This window comes from Sporisorium graminicola, chromosome SGRAM_10 (assembly GCF_005498985.1).
Source record: "Sporisorium graminicola strain CBS 10092 chromosome SGRAM_10, whole genome shotgun sequence".
NCBI classification, from domain to species: Eukaryota; Fungi; Basidiomycota; class Ustilaginomycetes; order Ustilaginales; family Ustilaginaceae; genus Sporisorium; species Sporisorium graminicola.
The window spans coordinates 658314-684672 of record NC_043720.1 but is presented as its reverse complement, the minus strand read 5'-3'; the positions used below and the strand labels follow the sequence as shown (position 1 = coordinate 684672).

At 57.9% G+C, this 26359-nt stretch overlaps 9 protein-coding genes across 9 annotated transcripts; 6 read left to right on the top strand and 3 right to left on the bottom strand.

Annotated features, from left to right (window-relative positions):
* Nucleotides 1–581: 581 nt before the first annotated feature.
* EX895_001290 (uncharacterized protein) lies at nucleotides 582–2153 on the top strand (the record flags this gene model as incomplete). Its single annotated transcript, XM_029881889.1, has 1 exon — nucleotides 582–2153. One exon carries the CDS (start codon nucleotides 582–584, stop codon nucleotides 2151–2153), a length of 1572 nt encoding a protein of 523 aa, XP_029741977.1.
* Nucleotides 2154–2964: 811 nt separating this feature from the next.
* Nucleotides 2965–5520, top strand: EX895_001289 (uncharacterized protein; the record flags this gene model as incomplete). Its single annotated transcript, XM_029881888.1, has 1 exon — nucleotides 2965–5520. One exon carries the CDS (start codon nucleotides 2965–2967, stop codon nucleotides 5518–5520), a length of 2556 nt encoding a protein of 851 aa, XP_029741976.1.
* Nucleotides 5521–5746: 226 nt separating this feature from the next.
* EX895_001288 (uncharacterized protein) lies at nucleotides 5747–7618 on the bottom strand (the record flags this gene model as incomplete). The annotated part of the gene is made up of 1 exon (XM_029881887.1): nucleotides 5747–7618. The coding sequence occupies one exon, from the start codon at nucleotides 7616–7618 to the stop codon at nucleotides 5747–5749; it is 1872 nt and encodes a 623-aa protein (XP_029741975.1).
* A 659-nt stretch (nucleotides 7619–8277) lies between these two features.
* Nucleotides 8278–10758, top strand: EX895_001287 (uncharacterized protein; the record flags this gene model as incomplete). The annotated part of the gene is made up of 1 exon (XM_029881886.1): nucleotides 8278–10758. One exon carries the CDS (start codon nucleotides 8278–8280, stop codon nucleotides 10756–10758), a length of 2481 nt encoding a protein of 826 aa, XP_029741974.1.
* Nucleotides 10759–11555: 797 nt separating this feature from the next.
* EX895_001286 (uncharacterized protein) lies at nucleotides 11556–14804 on the top strand (the record flags this gene model as incomplete). Its single annotated transcript, XM_029881885.1, has 1 exon — nucleotides 11556–14804. One exon carries the CDS (start codon nucleotides 11556–11558, stop codon nucleotides 14802–14804), a length of 3249 nt encoding a protein of 1082 aa, XP_029741973.1.
* A 377-nt stretch (nucleotides 14805–15181) lies between these two features.
* On the bottom strand, nucleotides 15182–15723 carry EX895_001285 (uncharacterized protein; the record flags this gene model as incomplete). The annotated part of the gene is made up of 2 exons (XM_029881884.1): nucleotides 15182–15244; nucleotides 15556–15723. The coding sequence occupies 2 exons, from the start codon at nucleotides 15721–15723 to the stop codon at nucleotides 15182–15184; spliced, it is 231 nt and encodes a 76-aa protein (XP_029741972.1).
* A 2263-nt stretch (nucleotides 15724–17986) lies between these two features.
* On the top strand, nucleotides 17987–19301 carry EX895_001284 (uncharacterized protein; the record flags this gene model as incomplete). The annotated part of the gene is made up of 2 exons (XM_029881883.1): nucleotides 17987–18040; nucleotides 18120–19301. The coding sequence occupies 2 exons, from the start codon at nucleotides 17987–17989 to the stop codon at nucleotides 19299–19301; spliced, it is 1236 nt and encodes a 411-aa protein (XP_029741971.1).
* A 227-nt stretch (nucleotides 19302–19528) lies between these two features.
* EX895_001283 (uncharacterized protein) lies at nucleotides 19529–22474 on the bottom strand (the record flags this gene model as incomplete). The annotated part of the gene is made up of 1 exon (XM_029881882.1): nucleotides 19529–22474. One exon carries the CDS (start codon nucleotides 22472–22474, stop codon nucleotides 19529–19531), a length of 2946 nt encoding a protein of 981 aa, XP_029741970.1.
* Nucleotides 22475–24250: 1776 nt separating this feature from the next.
* Nucleotides 24251–25903, top strand: EX895_001282 (uncharacterized protein; the record flags this gene model as incomplete). Its single annotated transcript, XM_029881881.1, has 1 exon — nucleotides 24251–25903. The coding sequence occupies one exon, from the start codon at nucleotides 24251–24253 to the stop codon at nucleotides 25901–25903; it is 1653 nt and encodes a 550-aa protein (XP_029741969.1).
* Between the last annotated feature and the right edge of the window lie 456 nt (nucleotides 25904–26359).

The following is a 26359-nucleotide window of genomic DNA, read 5'->3' as shown; positions in this document are numbered from 1 at the left end:
CAGCCAGCGCGACGCCTCTGTGTTGTTCCGCCAAGCATCCTCTTTCTCCCTCTCTCTCTCTTCTTCCTCTCTCTACCTCTTCATCTGCCACTTGCACTTTGTCTCGCATACACTCTTGCTCGAGCAATCGGTCTCACGTCCGCTACTGCCAGTCGCTCAGTCGTCTTGTCGCCCAGTCGGCCATTGCGGTGTTGGGTCGTGTTGGAGCCCCTTGGACACAATGTCGGACTGATTGATCGTCTCGACGCTTAACAACACTCTGAGCTGCGTGCAGCCTCAAACGTTTCTTGTCGATCCCCTTTCCCTCTCCGACACCTCCGACCTCCGACCTTACTCTTTCCTCCTCTTTCCTCCTCCTCTCTTGTCGTACCTATCCTCCCCTCCTTCTCATCACCTCAAACCGTCGCTGTACACCATCGGCATTCACCCTCCGTGCGCTCGTCCCCATTCAAAACACGGTTGTGGCTTCGACTCTCATCACGCTCATCTTATAAGAGCAACAGACGTCAGACGTGACCTCCCCATCTCTCTTGCTCGCCATACCAGACAGCAATCTGTGCCTAGACACCTCTCGCCTCGCCATGAAGTCCACCGCTGCATTGGTTGGCCTCGCCGCCGCCACCGCCACGCTCAGCAACGCCGTTTACGCCAAACAACAGCTCGAGGTTTCCCACGAGCCCATCTCGCGCCTCTTCACCGCCGACGGAACCCCGTCTCACCCGCATTTCCTCGCGTCCAGATGGGAGACTTCCGAGCTGCCTCTCAGCTTCCGAAAGCGCGACCTCTCCGGCGTGGGTTCCAAGCGAAGCAACAGCGCCCGCGGCGAAAAAGAATGCCGCTCCGACCATGCCAAGAAGAACGCTCACAAGGGCCAGTACAAGCAGCACGATAAGCACCAGCGCCACGGTCTTTTGGACTCGCTCGACCACCTCGGTAACAAGGTGACCAGCTGGATCGAGGGCGGTAAGTACCACGACCACGCGCTCGGCATTGTCATCAACAGGGCCACCGATAACTCGGCGGACAACGAGTGGCTCGTCAACGTCGGCTTCGGCACTCGTCCACAGACGCTCAAGATGGTGTTTGACTCGGGCAGCTCCGACACCTGGGTCTACTCTCCCGCCTGCTGTTATGCCAACAACCACACCTTCTTCGACCCCACCCGATCTTCTACTTTCCACAACCGCACACTCGTCAACGGCACTGCACAAGCTGCAGCTGCTGGCACCCCCGGTCAGAAGTGGTCTGCCAGCTACGGCTCGGGCTCGAGCGCCTCCGGCTATGTCGGCATCGACGATTTCACATTTGGTCTGCAGAAGCTCAAGGTGGACCAACTGCCCGTGGCCCTCACCACCAGCATTACCGGTGGCTCGCGTGCTTCGCGTGGTATGGAAGGTATCGTGGGTCTTTCGGCTGGCAGCGGCTCCAGCACTGCCGGGGAATGGACCACACCCTTTGAGGCCATGTCGTCGCGCGGCCTCATCAAAGAGACCTACCTCACCGCTACGCTCAAGAAAGCCAACCGCAACACGGGCAAGGGCGGTGGAGGACGATACACGTTCGGTGAGATCGACGACCACCACCTCGCGGGCAACATCACCTGGACGCGTGCCGTGTCGCCGTACCTCTGGGCGGGCTACTTTGATCAGATGACCATGGGTGACCACCTGCTCGCCATTGCTCCGGGCACCGACGAGCGACCGAGGCGCTTCATGATCGACACAGGCTCGGCGGTTTTCTACCTGCCCCCTACTATCGTCAAGGAGGTCAACAGCCAGATCACTGGATCGTACGTGGCTAACTCGAGCAGCGGGCTGGCCTTCCCCTACCTCGTCCCCTGCGACACGGGTCTCAAACGCCATGAAAGGACGGCCAAGAACCCGACTTTCAACCTGCAGATCGGAGGCACCAACTTTACTATCCCCAAGGAGGACTACGTGTTCTACGCCAACCAGCCCATCCCTGCTTCGACGATCGGCGGCAGGAAAGGTCTGTGCTACTCGGCTTTCCAGACGGGTCCGGCGCAGATCTCGATCATTGGGCTGAGCTTCATCAAGAACCACGTTGTTGTGTTGGATCAGGGTGGTCGCAACTTGACCGTGTCGGTTCGCCGCATGGGGTTGGGTCAACGCAGCGATGTTCGTTATGATTGAAGCAGCGGTTCTAGGCATGACATGAACGGATAGATAGAAAAGGGACACTTGATCTAGTGTGAATAGTCACCAACTCTTGCTCCTGCTTCTGCTTCTGCTTCTGTTCTTCGCTCTCTGTCCATACTCACACTCGACACACTCGTTCGTTGTAGACTGTCACCGGAATATCATTGTTCTCTCAAATTGCGATCTGCGAGAGATGGGCGAAAGATTATCGCAACCGTTGCTTCTTGAGACTCTGCGTGGAGAGCCTAGAGCTGAAAGCTGAGCGTGATGCCAGAAAGAGTCTCGTCGGAGGGAGCGAGTGAACATACAGTATGGTACTGTACAATATTGTACGAAAAAGCGTGCGAAAATGGGGGCGTCGAAATCCAGCCTTGCCCTGCGTTTTCCAGACGCGCTGACAGTTCGACACTGCAGCACGGCACTACAGCAGCACCAGCAATAGTAGGGCAACGTGCCGGTTTCATTCAGGGTTCTTCGGATTCACCTGCCGCATCTACTGTATCGTCCAGCCAAAAGCCAAAGCCAAGATCACCCCGACCTGTCTCCCCCACCTCCTGTTCTCTGCGATCCCTTCATCTTCATCGTCATCGCAGAGCTGCATCTCAAGGTAGCCTCCGTCACCCGCCGGCGACCGCGGACGCATTCGAACTCGCCTTGACAATGTCAAGCTTATGCACAGCAGACGCCGTTCGAACCACCCGATAAAGCTGGCCCTTTCTTTGACGCCGACGCCGGCTCATGGCCCGCTGACTGGATTAGTGTGGCCTTTGCCGCTGTCGCCGGTAGCGCTTCTTGATAACGTATCATGTCGAACAGCAACTCCAACAATCATGATGCGGACGGTCGGTCGTCATTCGTGACCTCTTCGACCGACTTTGCGCTCCCGTTCGGCAGCAGCAGCTCCAGAACCACGAACCACAGTACATCCAATAGCGGTGGAGGCAGCAGTAGCAGCAGCAGCAGCAATGCGGGTTTCTTCCAGACCGCTTCTTCGTCGGCGCCCATCTCGATCCCATCCAGTCCCTCTCTCGCGCTCAGCTTCAATCACCAATCGGCATCGGCAGCGGGGAGCCATCACACTCCCCTGCTCTCGCTGTCCGCAAACATGGGCTCGTCGTCCCCCTCCAAGCTCGTCATCTCCGGCGCAGGCTTAGGCATCGGTAACCTGCCGTCGCCCTCGTCGGCGAGAGAAAACAGCAACAATCCGCTCGCATCAACAATATACAACGGCGGCCAACCGCAGTCTCCGATACTATCGCTCGCGGGGGAAGGCTGGCCTCCACCGCCGTTCAACGCCTTTCTCCCTGCCGCTTCGTCGTCGTCCTCCGCCTCAGGCAGCGTCGCCACGCCCGCTGCACTGCTCCGGCGCGCACCGGGCATGAACTCGCCTGGGTTCGCCATTGCTTCTCCCGCCCGCTTTCGGAGGGCAAGCATGCTCGGTCGTGAGATTACGCCCTTCAACCTCGACCAGGACGAACGGTCCGATGACGACGATCGGTCGCACGATGCCGCTCAGCATTCTCAGCAAGGCGGGAGCAGAAGACGCTCGAACCAAGACCCAGACGACGGCGACGATGAGATGATGCAGGTCGAAGACGATGATGCAGCCTTACCCTCGCGTGCTCCTAATACTCCGCTTATGGGTCCACCACTGTCGCTCTTCAACACACCCAGCACTCCGCCTCCAGCAGCAGCAGCATTGTTCTCGTCATCGTCCCATCTGGCACACGCAAGACCGAGCTTAGCGTCCTCAGCACTCGCACGAGCATCTGCGTCGGATTCTGGCCAGGACAGCTCCTCATCCGCTGGAATCGCCACGCGCGCTGTACCGCGCTCTCCATCCTCCGGACCGTCCATGGGTTCGCCCCTCGGACCCTCGGGCAACCGCTCGCGCTCCTCCTCGCTGCTCTCGTCCAACGTGGTGCGGAAAGCTGTCACTCGTCGAGGCAACCTCCTGCCAAAAGACCGGTCCGTCGCCCGCGTCGCCGCTTCGCTGCAAGATGAAAGCAAACCGGAAGACTCCGAGATCGCCTCCGAAGCCAAACTACAGAAACGCCTTGGCGGAGATGCAACGCTCCCGCGCACACCTCGTTTTGGTGCCAGCGCCACCGGGTCCATCTCCTGCAGTGCGCCTGGCGGTGGCGGTGGTGCCAGCAGCACCGGCGGCGGCAACGCTGGGGGGTCCATGCGTATGTCAAGATCGCCGTTCTTTGGCGCATCTGGCAGTGGAACCGGAGCAGGCGGATTGGGAGCAGGCTTTTCGAGACGCAAGTACATGTGGGATGACGACGTGGACGACATCCGTGGAGTGTTTACAGCGGACGGGTTAGATGACGGCGAGAGTTCCGACATGTCGAGTGAAGAGGAGGAGATGATGATGTACTATTCACGCAATGATTCCTTATCAGATGAGGAGGATGAGCTGCGCAGTCACGCGCTCGAAGCGTCGGCTATGCGAGACGCTGCATCATCTTCCGTCACTGGCGCAGCAGCTGGTGGTAACGACGCTTCCGCTCAGTCGAACAACATGGCTGGCGGTAGCGGTGCAGCAGCGCTATCGACGAGTTTCGGATCTACCGCAGGATCGGCAGCCGCCAACAGTAGCGGTGTAGGTTCTCTACCCAAGCGCAAGAACAACGCACTGTGGATGGGATTCAGAGACAAGGGCAACGCACATAAATGGTCGCCTGGCGGATCGACTAGCGCTGCCGCTACCTCTGGAGGAGGATCCAACAACGGAGTGTTCAGCGGCGAACGCGCGGCGTGGCGACGAGGAGGGACAGCGATGGACCTCGACACCTCGCCTCGAGTGTTGGGTCCCGCATCCGGTGCACGTCTGCCCAAGAGGAAGACGATGGGCGACGACAGGTACGAGCCATACAAACGGCGGGCTGTGTCGCCCATGAACCTAGGGTCGTCGCTAGGCACAACTCCAACCAATGCCAGTATCGCCGCCGCTGTCGCAGCAGCGTCTCATACCACCACCGGTGGAGGAGGGTCCAACTCACCGCTGCTCATGCCCATATCTTCGCCGTCAGGCGGGATCCTCTACCGCGGGATCCACCATCACTACCACGCAGCGTACGCCTCGCGCTACTCTACGTCGCCGACGATCTCGAGACCGTGCACACCCGTGCAATCCTCGTCTACAGCAGCAGCGGCGACGACTTCGGCGGTGGTAGCGATGGGTTCCTTTTCGCCTGCAGCGTCTGGCAGTGGACCGGGGTACGGTAGCGGCGCGCTGGGGTTGTCGATTTCGGCCAACAACCCGCAGAGTTTGGAGAGCAGGATGCAGTTGGAGCAGCAGCAGCAAAACGAGGCGTTGATGGACGAGAAGGTGGGCATGCTCGGTCTGTCCTAGCTTGCCCTACCTCGCATAAAGCCTCTGTTCGCCTCGGCCAGGCTCAGTCTAGGCGTGGTGATCTTGTACTTGTATCGTTTTGTCGTCACTTCTCAATTTTCGCATCGGCATATCGTATCCACTTTCCTGGTATAATCACACATACTGACCAACATCGCTCGAACTCAAAGTTGGGGGGCCAAATTGCCATCTATTGAATGCTCGACAAACACCGCTTGTCTTTTCTCTACTGCTTGGAAATAGCCCCAGCGCCAGCAGCAACATCCTCCCTCCTCACCTTGAACCCTTTCTGCAACAGTGTCGACTTGACCTCGTCGATCGAGCATTCGTTCCTGTGGAAGATGCCCGCTGCTAGCGCTGCCTCCACCGTCGCCTCCCCGCCACCAGGCACGGGGGTAAATACGTCGACAAAGTGCTGTGCCGTACCTGCCCCGGACGATGCAATGACCGGAATGTCGACGCTGCCACGGACGAGCTCGACGAGCTGACGATCGAACCCTTTGTTGGAACCATCGCGGTCGATCGAGTTGAGTAGCACCTCACCTGCACCGAGGCGCTGCACCCCACGCGCGAGCTGGATCACATCGACATCGCGGTCCTCGCGCCCACCCTTGACGGTGCATCGGTACCACCACCGTTTGCCCTCGTCTTCGGAACCCTTGGCACCCTCGACAAGGCAAGGCGCGTGTTTCGGGTTAACCGTCTCGCCTTCCCCGACATAGACGCGACGAGGGTCGATGGAAACAACCACAGCTTGCGCGCCGTATCCCTTGCTGATGGTCTCAATACCCGTCTTGCCCGTCAAGCAGGCATCGCTAAACTTGAGCGGGTTGGTCTCGCTCTCTTGCCCATTCTGTTCCGCGCGAGCGTACAGCTCTTCAACGGCGTACACCGCCTCCGAGCCGATCGAAACCTTGTCGGCACCCGCGCGGAAGTAGGCGTCTGCCACCTCCTTGGCGGGTCTGGGCGTACCGTCTGGGTCGACAGAGTCCTTAATGCCTCCACCGATGGTGAGCGGTACAAAGATCTTGGCAGCGGCGGCTTCGAGCAGGCTGAGCATGGGTTGGTCTTGCAGTGCACACGAGCGGAACGAGGTGATGTTGAGGAAAGTGACCTCGTCGGCGCCTTCGAGGTAGTATCGCAAGGCGAGGTCGACGGGCTTGCCGAGGTTGCGCACCTTGCGCTTGTTCGCTGTGCCAGTACTACTGGAAGTGGAAGCCTCTGCCTCCACCTCGGCCTCTGCGGGAGCAGGATCCGCCTTTTCACGCACATCGTACGATTCACCCTTGGTGACGACGAGGTCGCCATCGTCGTTGCTGCGCACATCGAGGCACGCGACGATGCGCTTTGTGAGGCCGTCCTGTGGTGCTGGCGCGGCGACTTGCTCAGGGTCAAGAAGCAGGCGCTCCTTGCTGGGGTCGATGGTGCCCGGTTGGCTGAGCCAGGCACGGAGGAGTTCGAGACCAGCGCGGCCGCTCTTTTCTGGGTGGAACTGCGTGGCAAAGACGTTGCCCTTCTGGATGGAGGACAAGAAGACCTCGGAACCGTACTGTGTGGTGGTGAGCACCCAGTCTGCGTGCTTTTCGGGGTGGTATGCTGCGCGGTACGAGTGGACAAAGTAGTAGTGGCTCGTCTCGCCCGAAGCAGGATCGGGGAAGCCGTACTTGACCGCATCCTGGTCGCCGCCGTCATTCCGAGTCTTGACCACCTGTGCCGAGTTCCAGCCCATCTGCGGCACCGACTTCTTAACTTTTCCGTCCTGCTCGCACGGTGAGAAGCTCGAGACGACGCCCGGGACAACGCCGAGACCAGCAGCCCCAGGCGCCTCATCAGAACCCTCAAAGAGGGTTTGGAGACCGATGCAGATGCCCATGTATGGCTTGCCCGAGGCGATATACTCTTTTAAAGGCTCAGCATAGCCCTTGTCGCGGATGGACTGCATGGCGGGACCGAAGGCGCCTACACCGGGGAAGAGAAGCTTGTCGGCCTTCTTGAGGTCGTCGGGCGACTGAACCCATTTGAACTCGAAGCCGAGCTTGGTGATCGAGTTGGCGAGACTGCGCACATTGCCGGCGCCGTAGTCGAGTAGGTAGAGCATGATGATCGCGCTGAGACTGGACAGAGATCCAAAAGCTGAGATCGATGTAGGGCGATATCAGAAGGAAGGGAAGGTCGTATGTGGGAGGAATCGATGGAAGAGGTGCAAGGCAGAAAGAGGGTCTTTGCCATCGAATCGTCGGATCGGATCTTCTAAAATCACAAAATATCCTTGACTCGAACATGAGTCTTTTGTCGATTGATAGCCGACAAATCGGGAAACGATATAGTCACGAGATCGGCCTAAACATCATGACGCAGCCGATTCAGTCGCTTTCTCTCCACAGCAAGCTAACACAATCCGCTGCTGCAAACGACGTGAGACATTCCACTCTTTTGTGACATTTGCGTTTTGGAGTGCGCTGTCAAGCAGATAAGGATAGATGACGAAGTGGCTTCTCTCTCTGCACTCACCGGTTGCGTCTGTCCGCTTTCAGAAGGGCCTCTTTGCAATCAGAAGGACCTCCGACAATGATGTGTGATCTGCCAGTGCCTTTTGAAAATAGCCGCAAAACCATTGGATGTCAGTCAAAGCGATTGTAAAATTAGTCGGCCGTGCATCCTCCACACCCAACAAGGAACGCTTTCATGCTTTCATCACTGACACCGTCACCTTCCATCGCACACCGGCCATATTCATTCTATCGCTTGCTCGCCATCATGCCGGCAAAGCGAGAGTCTGGCGCGACGTCGCACAAGGACGATTCACAACACGACCATGCGGCTCTGCCATCCATCTCGCTGCCCTTTCGCGCACCGTCCGGAGGCCTCCTGAGCCTGGTTCAGGCTCTCTCGTCGCTTCTTTTCAAGCTTGCCGTCTACGTCTTTCTACGTTGGATCCCCACCTCGCTCGCGTCCCCCGTGATCCCAGCGTTGTACGCAGCCTATGTGCTCACGTCCGTCTACCGTGACTACACCATCCGAAACGCCATCTCGGATCATGTCGCCAAGGATGCTGCTCATAATCTCCAGCAATTGGCAGAGACAGTCCAAGTCAGCGACATCAAAATCCAGTCCAAGCTCACAGCCAAGCCCGTCGAGAACAAGCCTTCTGACCAGAATGGCGCTACAGCTACCAAGCCCGTCTCTCCCTCTGCCTCGTACGCCGACGTAGCGAAAGGTGCCAAACCTGCTCCCTCCGCCAAGTCAGCCTCGACCTCACAGAGCGAAACAGCCGCGCATGCCAAGTTGCGTCGCCTCGGCCCCTTCGAATTGTTCAAGGCATTGGTGCTCGGCACTTCAACTCGATCCTCACGCTTCAATTTCTACATTGTGCTCGCCCACACGCTCGCCTTTGTGCTCTTCCTTGACAGCTTCCTTTCGCCGTACCTGTTTCCTTCTCACTGGGACTACAACCTGGCTTTCGCTCGCACTGGTGCTATTGGACCCACCTTTGCCAAAGTTCACGTCCGCTACCCGCCACCCGAGCTCGCAAATGCACCCAACGCATCGGCTGTCGTGCCTTCCCCACTCGCCGGCTCATTCGATAGTCTGACGGCTGACGCGTCTCTTGCCACCACTACTCACCACTCTCAACACGCCCCTCAACCCATCGAGCTACTCGTAAAGTATCGACGCTCGCTCAATCTCACCGAAAACGATGACGCCTTCCGCAAGTCCTCGCGAGCCTTCGCCAAGCCATACCTCGCCACTCACGAGAGTCTCTGGCTCAACGGCCCGCTCATTACCTTGCGTCCCGAGAACGACTGGACCGCCACTGCCTTCATTGACGAGCTCTGGCCTTCGACTACGTACGAGTGGGGTCTGTCGCAGTTCCAGCCCGAACAAGTGGATTACTCGGACGAGGTGCGCATCATTGAAAAGTTTGTCGCCAACGATGACATCAGCCGTCGAAACTTCTTCACCACCTGGCCTGACCCGAGGCTCAGCTCTTACATGCAATCCAAGAGCCTCGGGACCGATGGCGAGCAAGCAGAAGATACCAACCCGCTCGAAGATCCCAACCACTTTACATTCGCCTCGACATCGTGCGTCAAGCCCGACTTTCCTTACCATCCAGCACAGTTCTGGGGCTGGAACTGGCTCCTGAGGCTCGTGGGGATCGGTACGGAACAGGGCGGCATCACCGAGCGTAATCGTATTCCGGGCTTCGATCTGCTCTACAAGCGAGCGGTAGCTGGCCGCGAATCCCGACCCTCATTGCGCTTTCTTTTGCAGCTCGGGGACCTAATCTACGCCGATGTTCCGCACTACGGAGGGGCCGATACAAGCTCATACCGCAAGCTGTATCGCAACCTGTTTGCGTCCAACAGCTTCCGCCGCTTCTTCAAGCACGTGCCAGTGATTGGTATTTACGACGACCACGAGGTGATCAACAATTGGTCGGGCAGGGACGAGAACGACGAAGAGATCGCCGCCTACCCCTCGGCCAACACAGCGTGGAAAGAGTACATTGGCGACGTCAATCCTGAGCCGCTTGAGTCTGGCGAGAACTACTTTACGTTCCAGTACGGCGAATCTGCCGCATTCTTTGTCATGGACACGCGCAAACACCGCACGCATCACACGGCGGATGACGACGAAGACAAGACGATGCTTGGCTACCGTCAGAAGGAGGATCTGTACAAGTGGCTGGCGGCGGTCAACGAGACAGCAGCGTTCAAGTTTGTGGTGAGCTCCGTGCCCTTCAACACGCTGTGGGGAGGCGAACTCGATGTGGACGGACAAAAGGACAGTTGGGCAGCGTACAACACGGAGCGGCTCGAGATCGCCGAGGTGCTTCGCTACGTGCCAAACGTTATCGTGCTCAGCGGCGATCGACACGAATTTGCAGCGGTGAGCGTACTCGACACCATCACCGAATTCAGCACAAGCCCATTGAGCATGTTCTACCTGCCCATCCGCACGCTCTCGCAAGATCACGGCGACGGCAAGATCGGCGTCGACAAGCTGCTCAAGTACTTGCCCGACGGCAACCACAAATGGACCGAGTTCGAGGTGGATGCTCGCGACCCGTACCAGCCTGTAGTGCGGGTCTCGGTGCAGATCGATGGGAAAGAGGCATGGAAGACAACGTACGTGGGCAAATCGCTGCGCAAGACGCAGGGCGGCGTCGGCGGATTGATCCGAAACCTGCTCGAATCTTTGGGCTTCCGCTTTGACTTTTTCTACAAGGTGTGAAGCGCGGAATCAACATCATGCACCACCCTTGACTGCACTGGGAGTACCTGACATCTCTCCGTGTGTATTCGTATAAGCTTGCATCCCAATATCTGCTTAGCCCTTCTTTCAGTAATGGACGTAGGAATGCTTTCTTCCTAGTGTGCGGGAGGGCCATCGGAGCTGCAGCCCATTTTCAGACTGGGCTAGGTGCCGATCTGACATGCCGAGAAAAGGCAGCCTGTTTGCGCGACAAGCTCGACGCGTGCAGATTGAAATGCAAAATTCAATTCTGAATCAAGGCTGGCGGAAGGTGGATGGATTTTTTGAAATGACATTTAGAGACGATGATGAATCTAACTAGTCTGAATCGGGAGCAGATTGAGCGCGAGAAGGCGAGAAGGCGAGAAGGCGAGAAAGCGAGAAAGCGAGAAGCTGAGACGTCGTCGCGCTGAGAGGAAGAGAGTGTGTGAGGCGACGTGCTTGGTTGGACCTTTGTCGGTGCGCTCGCTCACTTCTGACATCCTTCTCATCATCTATCATCCTCCATCCTCCTCACCCTCTCATATCGTTCCGTCCACTTTCGACACTTATTGCTTCTCGATAACTCCTGCTCGCGTGCTCCGTCACTTTCCGGCTGCGACTGCTCTCTCTGCTCCTCTTGTAGTTGCATCCGCACTCGCCTCGACGCTGCCCATCCACGCGTCGATAGCCAAAGGGAATCCGCGAGCGCCCATCATTGTTCCATTTGGGCACTTGCTACCATCGTTGCTAGGCTGATACCTCACGTGTAGCTCCGCACTACATATTGCCAGACCATGTCGACGCTCAACCTCACCGGTCACCCGGACCCTCAGCTGCGCTCCGATCCACTCCTGCTCCAGGCTCTCGAGTCCTATGTAGAGCCTATCCAGAGCGCGCTGGCTCAGCAAGGCCTTGATGTTGCTGCCATCCCATCCAAGTCGGGCTCGCTCTCCGCCTCCGACCTTGCAGATTTGGTCTATGACTTGCAATACTTCCAGGAGGAATCGCTCGGTGCTAATGCGCCTCGTCCCGCCGACCCTTCTGCATCTACTCCGCACGAGCGACACCCCGTCCGCATCCCTGCGGAACTCTTCCTCCCCACATCTTCCCACCAGAGCTCCTCGATCGTTGCACCAGACTCCAGCCATCTTCGCTTGCTTTTGCAAGAAGCGCTCGCCTTCCTCGCATCCAAGGGCAAAAGCACCTGGGACTTTTCCGACCCTGCTCAGAAGTCCGACAATGTTCAACTCATTGCACACCTTCGTCAACAGCTGTCCAAGGCAGCAGCATTCGAGCAGCCCACCATCGCAGCTTCGCCATCCATCACCGAGGCAGAGGCGGCCACGCTCAAACAGATGGCCCAGCAGCTCGAATGCAAGTGGTCGGACGATGTTGCGTCTGCTTCCCACGTTCTCTACCCGTCTGAAGTGACGCCTCCATCCTCACCCAAGCTTGGTGAGCCTTCGTCCTCGAGCTCCGAAGAGTACTTCCGGACCATCGCCTCGAGATCAGGACGCGCCCTCATTCACGTCTGGTACCGCCCCGATTCCTACGACACCTGGTTGCCCGCGGCTGACTTTGCCGACCCCGACCCCGCACCTGAGAAGCGTCTCCCGTGGAAGATCGGCGCCAAGTGGCTCCGCGACAGTGTTCGCTTCAACGAGCTCATGAACGCAGAAGACTACGAACAGGAAGATGCACTTGACACTGCCACCCAGGCCGCCGAAGCCGAAGATGCTGCTGCTACTACCGGCGACGTTAAGAAGGGCAAGAAGCGTGGTCTCCCCGAAGAGATCACCGACGCTTCCTCGCCTTCAGCCGCGGCTGCTGTAGAATCCAACGGCAAGCGCATCAAGCTCCTCGTGGCAGCGCGTCCCGTCGGTGCTGTCCCAATCGACCTCTCGGGCTCGCAGCCCATCCCAGGCAAGAAGTACGAGAACGAAGCCGTCCCCAGCGGTGTCCTTGGCAACCTGCCGCCTGAGTCGGCGGGTCCTACCAAGCTCGAGGGCGAACAGCCTGCCGTCAGGGCGGCCACCGATGGCGATGCTACCATGACTGATGGCACCACTGACAAGCCCTCGGCTGACGCTGCTGTCGAAGAGCCTACAGAAGCCACTGCCGATGTCAATGCACCCGTCGTACAGCCCGACGCTGCCGCCGTCGAGCAGCAGCGCATTCGCGCAGAAGAGATCGCCCGAAAGTATCTCGCCTCGCAGACGCAGGAAGTGATCATCCCATCCTACTCGACTTGGTTCGACATGTCGACCATCAACGCCATTGAAAAGCGCTCGTTGCCCGAATTCTTCAACCACAAGAACCGCAGCAAGACGCCCACCATCTACAAGGACTACCGTGACTTTATGATCAACACCTACCGACTCAACCCTAGCGAGTACCTCACTTTCACGGCTTGCCGAAGAAACTTGGCCGGCGACGTTTGCGCCATCATGAGGGTGCACGCCTTCCTCGAGCAGTGGGGTCTCATCAACTACCAGATCGACCCCGAGACCCGTCCTGCTACGCTAGGACCTCCCTTCACTGGCCACTTCCGCGTGCTCGTCGACACGCCGCGTGGTCTGCAGCCGCTTCACCCGGGCACCCGTGTCAACCTGACCACCTCGGCATCTGTAGGTGCTGACGGTGCTGCTTCCGGTGCTGCTGCCGCTGCAGGAACCGACAAGCCCGACATGAACCTCGAGCTGCGCAAGACCATCTTCCAGTCGACCATGAAGGGCTCCAAACCCATCGATCTGGCCGAGGCCAACTCGCTGGCTGCGCAGGCCGACGCTGCAGTCGCTGGTGGTGCCGGCGGTGCGCCCCGCTACACGTGCGACACGTGCGGCACCGACTGCACGCGTGTGCGCTACCACAGCATCAAGGCGAAAAATTACTCGCTTTGCCCGTCGTGCTACCTCGAAGGGCGCTTCCCAAGCTCCATGTACTCGGGCGATTTTGTGCGCATGGAGGACTCGGTGCTCAAGCAGACAGGCGGTGTCACTGGCGGCGCCTCCGGTGCGCAGGACGACTGGACCGACGCCGAGACGCTTCGTCTGCTCGAGGGTCTCGAGATGTTTGACGACGACTGGTCGGCCGTCTCTAACCACGTTGGCACGCGGAGCCGCGAGCAGTGCATCACCAAGTTCATCCAGCTTCCTATCGAGGACGGCTTCTTGGACGGCGCTTCGCAGTCGGATCTCGGACCGCTGCAGTATGCACGTCGCGACCAGGTCGACAAGCTCGGCAAGCCCATTGTGCCTTTTGCGCAAGCTGATAACCCGGTGATGAGCGTCGTTGCGTTTTTGGCGAGCGCGGTCAACCCGGCTGTGGCGGCGGCAGCGGCTCAGTCTGCGCTCGGCGAGCTGACTGACAACCTTCGTAAGAGGGCTGCTCAGGAAAAGGCAGGTGGCGATAAGGAAGCTGCCGAAGGTGACCAGAGCAAGGAGAACGGCGATGCTGCTGCCACTCATGCTAACGGCGACGCGATGGACGTGGATGGTGAACAGGCCAAGCCTAGCGCTGCTGCGGCTGCTGCCGACGCGACTGCCGCTACCGACGATGCCAGCGGTGCAGCGGTTGCCCTCGTCGACACTGCCAAGAAGGGCGCTGTTCCGCGCAACGCCGTCGAACGCGCTGCAGCCATCGCGCTCGGCGCCGCGGCTGCCAAAGCGCACGTGCTCGCCTCGTTCGAAGAACGCGAATGCCAGCGTCTCGTCGGCCAAGTGATCGAAGCACAGCTCAAGAAGCTCGAGCTCAAGATGACACAATTCGAAGAGCTCGAGTCGCTACTTGAGGCCGAGCGTCGCAGTGTCGAGGCGGGCAGGCGACAGCTGTATGCCGATCGGCTGGCGGTGCAGAAGCAGTTGGCGTTGGTGAACGAGCTGTTGGCAAAGGCGGCGCAGGCTCCGGAGAAGGTGAGCCCGCAAGAGGTCGTGCAGGCCAGCAGTGCTGCTAACGGGTTGCCGCAGCAAGGGCCGGTGGTGAGGGAGGCTAGCGTGGGTGGTGGAGCTGCGCCGGCTGGTGGGTCGTTTGCTCAGATTGGTTGAAAGAAAAAGAACGGTTTCGTAGGCTCCCCTTTGTAGGTCTGTTTCAATTGAATTGCTTTCTTTGTCATCTGGCCGGAGAGTGGTTTGTTGGTGCGGGTTAGGCTTCGACAAGAACATGAATCGGCTCGGCGAGCTTCTCGCAACATGCGAGCGCTCCGCATATGAATGAGCCTTGGATCGGACGGAGAGACACCTGCTGCACATTCACGTTTGCGTTCACACACCGAGAAGGACACGGTCACATTCTTCGCGCTGGGATCACATCGTCGCGCGCTCATGGCTTCGATCTGTGCCGCTAATTGCGCCGATTGTGCGGGGAGAAAGGAGAAAACGAGTCTCGAGAACGTTGCAAAGAGTAAGACGGGGACACAAGGATTCTAGTGGTGCTCGTCGTGGTGCTCGTCGTGGTGTCCGTGGCCGTCCCAAGGGTGTTTCAAGCCCTGCAAGAGATGCGCGCAAGAAAGAGAGAGATATGGAACTGGTGTCAGTAGGGAATCTTGCGTTTGGTAGCGGTAGCGGTGCGACGTTCTGGCCTGATCCATGCTGTTCAGATGTGTCACAAAATGCCACCGAGACACGACCGTGATGCAGCGTGCTCGCGATCAGAAGAGCCACACACCCTCTTTGATCCCCCCTCCACCACCCCAGTTCCGAACCAGTGCTCTTCCATTCCTGACCGAAAACCTCTCGCATATGTCCTGCCAGCACCGATCCTCGCCTTGGTCCTCAATGCCAACCTCATCAAACTTACAAGGAGAACAGCGCCGTCCTGCTTAGCGCGGTAGAAGATCCAGAACCACATGGTGGCACCGAGCAGCTTGGCTCCCCATCGGTGCTTGAACGCGGGCTGATGTGGGTGGAACCCAGGCATGGGCTTGTACCATCGTGACGAAGAGGCTCCTGCTGCGTGGCCTGCCATTGTGTATTGAAGCTTCTATCGTCGATGAGAATCAGGAAGGAGCGAATCGAGGAACAAGTGCCAGACGTAAAGAGAAAGTCTGTGGAGTCGATAATTGGGCGTGATTTTGATAGAATGAGATGGTTTGGATGCGTCAGTCGTGCTGTTCCGGAAGTCTGCAGTGTTGGCGATGGTTGGTGGGCGGGTGACAACTCACGTTATGTTGGTCCAAGCGAGGAGAGCGTGGTGGAAGCTGTCAGGTAAGGATGTCCATGAGGAGGTTTAGGCTGGCGGTGGTCTCCGCAACTGAAAGTTGACGTCGGGCGCCAGTCTTCGGCTCCGACGCCCTTTTTCGAAGAAAGCTTGTTAAGTAAGGCGATCGAACATTTTTTCACTTTCCAATGCTGGACTCTTGCCATCTTCACACCAACCCTCCTCACTCGCCGATCGGTGATAGTCCGAGAAAAGTAAGAGGACCATCTCAAACACAGTCAGAGCCACACTTATCGAGCTGAGGTCTAATACTTTGCATTGCAAAACTTGCGTTCTTTCTCAAACAGACAGATCTAAGGCTCACATATTCGAGCGACTCTTCCCAGCCGCCAAGACGCTTCCTCGTCCAGCATGTGTGAATCGAGCCGACGTCCGACTGCCAGAAACGCTCGCCCGCACCTGAGACTTACCTCGCCGCTTTCCTACTCGAAGCGCGCACAACAGAAGAGAAATCCCACAAGGAAAAGAAACCACGATGGTTCAGAAAGGAAAAATAGGTTATCGCCAGATGGTCGCTTCCACGTTGGGACCACGACCAGACCGTGCTTGACTCTATATATTTGGTAATCATCATGTAAAGAGGATGGTTTCCTTTCCGTAGGGTCCTTATTCTGTTGCGCGCGAGTCGAGGGAGGAAGCGGTGTCAAAGCGATAGATGCGGAAGAAGGCGTTTCTGGTATATCAACGGCACGATCAATGCTGAAGCGAGGTGTTCGATGCGGTGATATCAATGCGAGGATGGGAAGAGGTTGCAGGTTGCACAGTCGTGACACAGAACAGTCGCTACGGTCGATGATGGTGAAAAGGTGGTTGCTGCTGTAATGAGACGGAGTATGGTGATGGTGAAAGAAGAAGAGAGAAGCGCAAGAGCAGGAAGTTCTTTCCCGCTTCCTGACGAGACAAAGCTGGAAAAATTCTCGTCTTGCTCCGGCAAGGCAAGCACCAAAAATTTCATCAATTCCGTGATTTGGTTTGTTAGATCGTAACTGTGATCGAGGACAGTCTCGTGAAGCTCTAACATCTGCCAATAGAAAATGCCTCGGCATTGCCATCGTCTGGTTGGGGCATCTTTACCCCAACTTCTCTCTCTCAAGCTGACGGTGGTGGCATGCTAAGTTCTGGCTGTCAAAGCCGTCGCTCGTCGTTCACTTTCCCGACTTACGACTCAATGGATCCGAACTGCGATTGGCACACTACCGCCATTACTACTGTACTTGTAGCAACAGCTATTGCGATGTCGCTAGAGCGATAGGGCCATGAGAGCGTACCAAAAGTGGACATGGCGAATTGCAATCGAGCGATATCGATGCATTTGTACTGGAAAAGGTGTTGTACGGCGAGCGGACCAATTTCGGCGAAAATGCGAACGGCGAGAGCAAGGAACAGGAAGGCGCGGAGGAACAGAGAGACAGACAGACGAAAACACACGCGAACGGTGCACCGAGACTGGAACAGCGAGGGCGGATCGATACGAGAAACATTGCTGCAGTCAAGCCGTCGTGGTCCGCAAGCCCGAAAATCCATCGGTCAAATGTCGGCGGCAAGTTCCGTTGACTGCTCTCCAGGCGAGTCTCTGCGTGGGCGCGCTTGATTTTTTGAGAAGAAAAAAGAAAGGAAAAAGTTGAGCTAACGGTCAAATTCGTCTGCACAGAGAGAGAGAGACGTGTTGCAGCAACAGCAGCTCAATAGACACACACACACAGTCCAGGTTTTTCGTTTTGGCCCTGCTCGAGATCTGGAAATCGACACCTCTCTCTCCTGATCACACACCTCATCACTCTCTCCACCCTCCTCCCTATCCCTCTTCATCGTCGTCGTCGGGCATCCATCCTACTGGTGCGTCTCAACTTGCTTGCACGTTACACTAGCATCCGCCGCACAGCATACTGATTCCGATACGTTACTCTTCTTACCCTTGCATCTACGCACTTCGACATCTACGGCAACACCCTTACCAAATTCGCATTGCCCGTCATCTCTCATCGTTCGACTTGCACCCCTGCAGATTACGATGTCTTCCTTCTCGCGCAACCTCCTCCGCACTGCGGGCAAGGCCAAGAGCCTGGTACGTACTCTTCCCGGCCAACCAGCTACACGGCATGTGCTTCCAACTAACCCATTTCTACTTTGCTCTTTGACAATAGCCCGCCTACTCGCGCAACGCCATTCCCTCGTCGTCGCGCTTCGTCCAGCTCACTGCCGAGGCTTCGTCGCCTCAGCAGGACTTGCCCGAATCCAAGTCCGAGAAGTTCAAGGTCGACCTCAACGCCGACTCGTTCAAGGGCTACAAGTTTGACGTGCCCAAGCTCGAGTGGGAGACTTCCAAGGATGAGCTCGTCCACCTTTACGCCGAGATGGTCAAGATGCGAAGGATGGAGATGGCCGCCGACCAGCTGTACAAGCAGAAGCTCATCCGTGGTTTCTGCCACTTGGCTATCGGTCAGGAGGCCGTTGCTGTCGGTATGGAGGCTGGTATGAAGCCTTCGGACAAGCTCATCACTGCTTACCGATGCCACCCTTTCACCGTGCAGAAGGGAGGTTCAATCAAAAGCGTCATTGCCGAGCTCTTTGGACGTGAGGCCGGTATCTCCAAGGGTAAGGGTGGCTCCATGCACATGTTCACCCCCACTTTCTTTGGTGGTAACGGTATCGTCGGTGCCCAGGTTCCCGTCGGCGCTGGTATCGCTTTTGCCCAGCAGTACCTCAACTCGAACGACGCCACCTTCGCCATGTACGGTGACGGTGCTTCCAACCAGGGCCAGGTCTTTGAGGCGTACAACATGGCCAAGCTTTGGAACCTGCCTTGCGTCTTTGTCTGCGAGAACAACAAGTACGGCATGGGCACCTCGGCGGAACGCTCGTCCATGAACACCCAGTACTACACACGTGGAGACGTCATCCCCGGTATCCAAGTCAACGCCATGGACGTCCTGGCTGTTGCAGCTGCCACCAAGCACGCTTCCGAATACACCCTCGGCGGCAACGGCCCCTTGCTCATGGAACTCGTCACCTACCGATACGGCGGTCACTCGCTCTCGGACCCCGGTACCACCTACCGCACCCGTGACGAGATCCAGACCATGCGCTCCTCGTCCGACCCCATCCAGGGTCTCAAGTCGCGCCTGCTCGAATGGGGCGTCGTCGAGGAGGCCCAGCTCAAGAAGATCGACAAGGCCGCCAAGGAGGAGGTCGACCAGGCCGTCGAGGAGGCCAAGCAGAGCCCACAGCCCAAGGAGGAGACGCTTTGGACCGACATTTACTACCCGGGCACCGAGCCCGACTGGATGCGTGGCCGTGACCGCACCGAGATCCACCGTTACCGTTAAAGCGGGTAACCTCACAGGTTGATCGCCTGTCTCGTTTGTAATATCTTTCCTCGGCAATTCAGCTGGCTCAGAAGGCTGCTTGTTTGTTTCATTCTTTGCTTGTGCTTTACAGAACCCCGATTGTGATGCCGGACGAAGGTGATGTTGTCATGGAGATTGAAACAGCATTAGCGTGCATATGAGAGACAGGAACAAAGTCAAGTCTCGAGGAGGATGGAGGCTGGGGTCTAGTAATAAAGCTTGAGCAGATCGAGAGCCTTCCTGGCGGTATCGGCAGTAGACGCCGAAGCAGCAGACTGCGACGTCTTGAGGATGATCGAGTTGAGCAGTGCAAACAGCCTCTGCACCTGGACGCCAGTCAACGTAGCGATCTCGCTTGCAAATCCAAACGCTCCTCCCGCCGCACTCGCCTTGGACGCAGCGGCACCTGCGCCGGACGTGGTCGACAGCTCGATCCATGTGCGCGCGAATTCGACCAGCTCGGCCTGCACGTACGCCTGCCCCGCTCCACTGTTCCACGGCTGAGGACTCGTTGCCAGCGCCGACTCCAGGATGTCGAGGATCAGCTCGGGGGCCCCGGTCGCTCGGAGCATCGTCTGACTCGCCCAGCCGTCCGGAATAGCCACCGATCCATCGTCGTCCCCATCGGTGCGTCGCGCAAAGCCTACGGGTACACTGTCCTCCCTAGGCGTCCCCGCCGGCCGCGTCTGCTCAAAGCCATACCGCATTAGCAGGTCCAACACGTTATCAATCGGACACGCCACCTCGCTCCGGTCCAGCCGCGTAAACAGCTCCACCACCAACGCCGAGATCGCCTTGTACGCCTCATCCGCCCTACTCTTCGCATGCTGTTTCCCGATCAGCGCGATCCAGATCTCCGAAACCAGGCCGACATCGTTGAGTTCGGCCGACGCGATCATGGCCAGCTGCTCCTCAAGCAGCTCAAACGGCTCAGCGAGGTTTTTGTACAGCGTCGACAGATCCAGCAATTCTTCGTTGAGCCACTCAATCGAGTCGGCCAGCAGCGCCGAGCGTTCCGCGTCCAGCTCGACCGGTGCGATCTGCTGCAGAGACTGCAACACGCGCGCTTGGATCTGCGCAACTTCCAGCGAGTCCTCCGCCTGCGACAGGAACGTCACCACGTCGTTGGCTTCCACATGCGACGGTGAGACAGACTTGGCGTTGCCTACGGCCAGAGCCAGGCTCTCGATGCGCTCGCGCAGATCGAATCCGAATTCCTTGGAATGCGCCAATGCATCCAACACCTGCGCAGCAGCGAAGTACTCACCGTGACGCACATAGAATTGCCACAACAAGTTGCGCAGCGTACGCAAGAACACCGCATCGTGGGCCTTCGCTCCCGTGGGCCGCTTGACGAGGAACGCCTCCAAGTATGGCGTGCGCATCGAAAGCAGCTGATCGGTCATCTTGCGCTCGATCAGCCACTCGTACATGCATTCGTGGAAGAGGGGATCCTGGGACGCTTCCGCACGCGCGTAGGCCTCGGTGCGAGCCTTATCCCGCGTACTGATCGCCAGTCGCACCTGCGCCTCGTCGGCTTCGAGATTGTACGCCGAATCCAGACGCTCGTCGAGTTGCTGCAGCGTGTCGAAAACCAGCTGGAACGCCTGTTTGAGTCGACCGGCCAGTTCGCGACGTGCTCGGTGCTCCGGACCGTCTGGGCTTCCTTCAGCCAAATATGAAGCCGCCAAGCCAGCGGGATCCCATTCGGCCGCACACTGTAGCGCCAGCTCGATGGCGCCTGTAGCATAGCCGAGCGATCGGTAGTCTTCGCAAATGCCCTTCAGCTTTTCCACCGAGAGCTGGCTGGCACCCTTAGCGAGCAACTTCTGGCTCATGCGCAAGTTCTCCAACTTGTCCTGCTCGGAGCGCGTCTCTTTGGCTCGCCGGATACATTCGGTAGCCTTGTACTGTCGCACGTCGTCAGCAGAGCAGAAGCTACCGCAACGAGCCTGCAGTGCATCGGCTACAGCATCGATGCTCACCTGGGCACCGATGCGTGCCTCGATGAGTGCGGTGACGAGCTCCTTGGAGGCCCGCTTTCCCTCTTCCGAGGTGATCAGCTGTCCGAAACGCAGGTTTGCGATGACCGTCTTGGCTTCGGCGGAGCAAGCATCGATCAACGGCTTCAAACCATGGTCGATGAGGAAGAGCATGAAGTTGGTCGCCTCCGTCGCTCTCGAGACCAGAGCTTTCAACCGACTAAAGCTCTCTTGATCCAGCTTAGCAGCTCTCTCCTGGTCGTAGCCGACACCGTTGACGAAGCTGCGGTTGGCAGCAGAGGAGCCGCCAAGACCAAACAGCTTTGCGCTCTGCTGCATGAAGTCGTGCAGCGGGATCAGATCTTGAAGCGTCTCTTCGAGGTCCTCTTTTCGGAGCGGCAGCTTGGGTCCCGTAGATGGAGTGGTGACAGTGCCTGCAGGGCGATAGGCGGTGAGAGCACTGTTGTTGGATGCAGCGGCTGCAGACTTAACTCCTGGCTTCACAGGCTCCGGAGGCATGATGGCGCGGTCCCACACCCGCTTGAGGATGCAAGCAATGTAGAGAGCCAGGCCATCGTGGCGTGAGGTCCTTGGGGTAGACAGCGCAGCAGAGACGGTGGTGTCTGCAGGCCATGAGCCGTACTGGCTGAAGTACACTCGAGACGCCTGTGCAACCACCTCTTCGGATACCGTTTGGGCAAGGCCGGCGGGCACACCTCCCGACGAGCCGATCGTGACGCGAGGAGCAGCCACTTGCGAGTTGTGTGCAGCAATAGCAAGTGCGGTCTCACACGCTTCAATGGAACCAAAGGAGCCAAAGAACTGCATCATAGCCGCGCTGTTGGCCGCAACACCCGACTCGAGCAAGCCTCGCAAGGTATCGACGGGACGACGTTCGACGAGCTCGGTGAGTCCGTTGTTGTCCAGCACGAGTAAGCTACGAGGTGGCCTGAGGTTCTGTGCGTAGGTTACCCGTACCAGCTCGCCATTGTCGGTGACCGGCGGGAGTGGGCGAGAGGGAGGCGCTTCAGCAAATACGGGCGTGCTGAGGGCAAGTTCGAGATCGATGAACGTGGCGTTTTCGGCGGGACCGGTAGTGGTGGCGTTGACGTTGAGCGCCGGAGTGACGCAGCAGATCTGACAGGGAAGGCTGTTATAGTTGAAACCCATCATAAAGATGTCGCCCGCGTAAAAGACGGACGAAACGGCTCTTGTGATGGATTGTTGCTGGGGAACTTGTTGCTGCTGTTGTTGCAAGTAGCCGCCAGGAGTCGAGGCAGAAGCGACACCAGGCGGTTGCTGCAGAGCTGGAGGGGCACGAACAGTGATAGCTGGCTCGGAGCGACCTTGGAAGTTGTCCAAGAAGATGCGGTAGCCACGGTCGGTGACAGCGAGCAGAACAACGTTGTAGCGGGCCTCGCGCTCTACAGGGCCAATCCAGACGATGGAGCCAACGTCGTGCCGCGCGTGGGGCGTCCCTTGCTGGCCTGATGTGCCGATGGTCTGCCCGCGTCTTTCCGGGGCTGAGGATGGGTCCTTGGATGGTAAACTGAAGACCTCGATCAGATCGCCCTGGCGAAGCGTGTATACGAGCTGACGAGCGTTGTCGACGGTGAGGTAGAGCAGCTTCTTTTCGGCCTTGACAAATGTTGGCAAGAGGTTGGACAGACGTGGGCTAGTGATGTTGCGCAAATAGCACTTGTTGGTGAACCAGCCCTCGTTTCGCTGGTAGACGAGCTCGTAGAGGCAGTTGTCGGAGCCAGTCGCAAAAACGCGTCCACCATCGGTGCCGGTGAGGTTGTCGAGGACGACGCCGTTGGTGTTGGCGTTCATGCCTGCTTCGAGCACCTCTACTTTGGAGTGGGTGCCATTCTGGGTGTAGGAGAGGCCCAACACTTTGACATACTTGCCCTCGCGCACCGAAGATCCAACGCTGAGCACAAGGACATGCGTGACAATGTCGGCAAAGACGCCAGCGCGTACTGGAACGACGCTAGCAGCGATGACGACCTGGTCCTCGGGGACACAGTAGAACTCGAAAGCAGCTTGGCCTTCTAGGTAGGACCAGAGGTAGATCTTGTTGTCGACGGTAATGCATGCTCTACGAATGGATGGGAAAAGGGACTGGGTTGCCGTGGGGCTGGCACTCTTGATTCCAGTGAAGACGTCTGGTGGAATGGGTAAGGTTCTGGACTTGTCAAAGCTCACCCAAGGATCGAGACGGTGTTGTTGGTAAGGTGCATCGCGCGTTGGAGTCCTCTGCTTGACTTCTGGGAGAGCAATCCGACCCTGCTCGCATCTTCGAAAAGTAGCTTCTGCCTCGCGCAGGGACTCGAGCGAGTATGGCTCGGATGCCATGATGCCAGGATGGTGCGGGTGGACCACGCTGATGGATGGCAGGATCGGTTGACTTTTGCGTACCTCCCGAGGGCTCTGACGTTGAGACAAGCGTAGACTTGTCGCCGAAGCTTCTGAGCGCCGATGAAGCTTCGTATGGTATGTAAAGCCCTGCAGGCTGCGAATGCGAGGGTGATGACAATGGCGATGGCGATGACACGGGAGATGAAAGGGGTGGTGATGGTGATACGAGCAGAAAGGAATGTTCAAAAAAAAGTCGGTCGATGCGGATCCAATTCAAGAATCCAAATTTCTGTCAGAACTGCCCTGTGCAACCAGGCCCATCTCGACACGATCGGGCTCAGCGTTTTCCACTCGGACTCGATCTATCGATGCACTCAACACGAACAAAACTCGGTCGCGCGTCGCGTTGAGCTGTTGGAAAATTCAAGCGAGACGAGGGAGCGAGACCAACACTGCTGCTGCTGCTTCTGCTGCTCAGCTCGCTCTCCACACTCAGAGGAGAGAGGAGAAGCAACTTGCTCTTGCTCACCGCCAACGACGTCTCTCACTACCACCAAACACAACCTTGGCAGCTGGCAAGACAACATGTTCCGAACTGCTGCACCCCCTTCGGTGCCCTCGAGCTTTGGCAACGTCTCTGCCGCAACTGCACATGCAGGCGGCGTGGCTTCTGGGTCCGTAGCTCGCCATCATACCGACAAGGCACTCGCAAGGTATCCGCATCGACTCAACTTTTACGCGGTTCCGCCCATCCATGAAGTCACCATCGAGCAGTTCGAGTCGTGGGCCATCGATCGTCTCAAGGTGCTGGCAGAGATCGAGTCCTCCCAGGCTCGCAACCGCACCTATGCTGAGACCAAGGATGCTGTCAACGCGCTCGCAAAGCGTTTGCTGCCCCTCAATGCCAACACAGCCATCAAGACAGCCGACCTGCTCGCTGAGCGTCTCAAGGACCACGTCAGCCACTTTGTACTCCGTCTCGCCTTTTGCCGAAGCGAGGATCTGCGACGACGCTTCGTAAAAGCAGAGTCGCTGCTCTTCCGACTGCGCTTCGAGACCGACGATGCCATCGAGCGCGAGAGCTTCATGCGCTCGCTCAATCTCGACTGGAACCCTGTCTCTGACGAAGAGAAGAGGATGTACCGCAAGGAACTCGTAGCCACGCACCCCAAGATGGCCACCACCTTTGAAAGCGAGACCTTTTTCAAGGTCGATTGGACGCGTGTTACCGACCTCGTCGAGAAGCGAAGGGTGTTCATGCGAGCAGGCCAAGCTTGGGTGCCAATCAAGGAGCAGTCCAGTCTCGTCCTCGCCGAGTTCCAGTCGCGCCTCCTCCGTGACCTCGAGATGACCGCTCGCGCTCTCCCACGTCTGGACGAAGACGACCGTCTGCTGCCCGTGCTTTCACACCTCAGCATGGGCTTCCTCGCCGGTATCTCGACCGACTACACTGGGTCCAGCATCACCGCTGACGGCAACACCACCGTCACTGCCGGTATGGTCGACGCTCTCGTCAAGACGCACGCTCCTCTCTGCATGAAGAATCTCCACCACACGCTCACCGCCACGGGACATCTCAAGCACTACGGTCGACTGCAGTACAATCTCTTCCTCAAGGAGCTCGGCTTGCCCGTCGAAGAAGCGCTCGTATTCTGGCGACGCAGCTTCAAGAACATGACTGACGACAAGTTCAACAAGGAGTATCGCTACAACATCCGCCACGGCTACGGTCTCGAAGGTCGACGCATGAACTACCCGGCAAAGAGCTGCGCGCGCATCCTGACCCAAGACCAGCCAGGTCCGCAGGACTCGCACGGCTGCCCCTTCCGCCACTTTTCCACCACCAATCTGTCGGCAGCCATGGTGCAGCACTACGGCCTCAATCAGGTCGAGCAGTCCGAGATCCTCGCCTCGGTCAAGCAGGGGCACTACCACGTTGCCTGCACGCGCATCTTTGAGATCACCCACCAGCGATCGGGTATCAAGAAGGGCCAGGGCCTCGATGGCCGAGGTGAGACCGTCACGCACCCCAACCGATACTTTGAGAGCAGTTGGAAGCTGTCGCAGGTTGAGGGAGAGGGTGAGTGCGGTGCAGATGGCAGCCAGAGGGATTTGCCTGATCACGAATTGCAAGGCAACTCGAACAGCACACCGCACGATCCATCATCACCACAAGCTCAAGTCGCAGTAACAGTGCCGGCAGCGACAGCCTCGACAGACAACATGGACGAGTCGTAACTTCCACCACCAGTTCATCACTTCTGCCCCCTTTATGTTCACCCGCAGTCCTTGTATAGCATTCTCTTCTGTTCGCCGATACCTATCCATGCATTCCTCCCGAAACGTCGCTTTGGGCACGTGGCGAGACTGTGGAAAGGAAACGGCATGTGATATACCTGCTGTTCTATCCGAGTGCACTGACTAGGAAGGAAGACAACGTGAGCGAGAAAGACAAAAAAAGAAAGGTTTGAGGTGGTCCCAGATGCGCAAGCTTTCAAGCAACTCCAATATTGAAGTAGATGCTCCCTATCCGCCTTGCAACCCTTCGGATACGTGCAGCTGAGGATCAGTGTGTGAAGTGCGCGGGTGACCGACTCCTTCGAGCCCGAAGGCTGATGACTCCCAAAGGGGGTCCGCCACACTGGCTTACTTGCTGAGCAGACATCCACTGCTAGACGTGTGCTTGATCAGCAG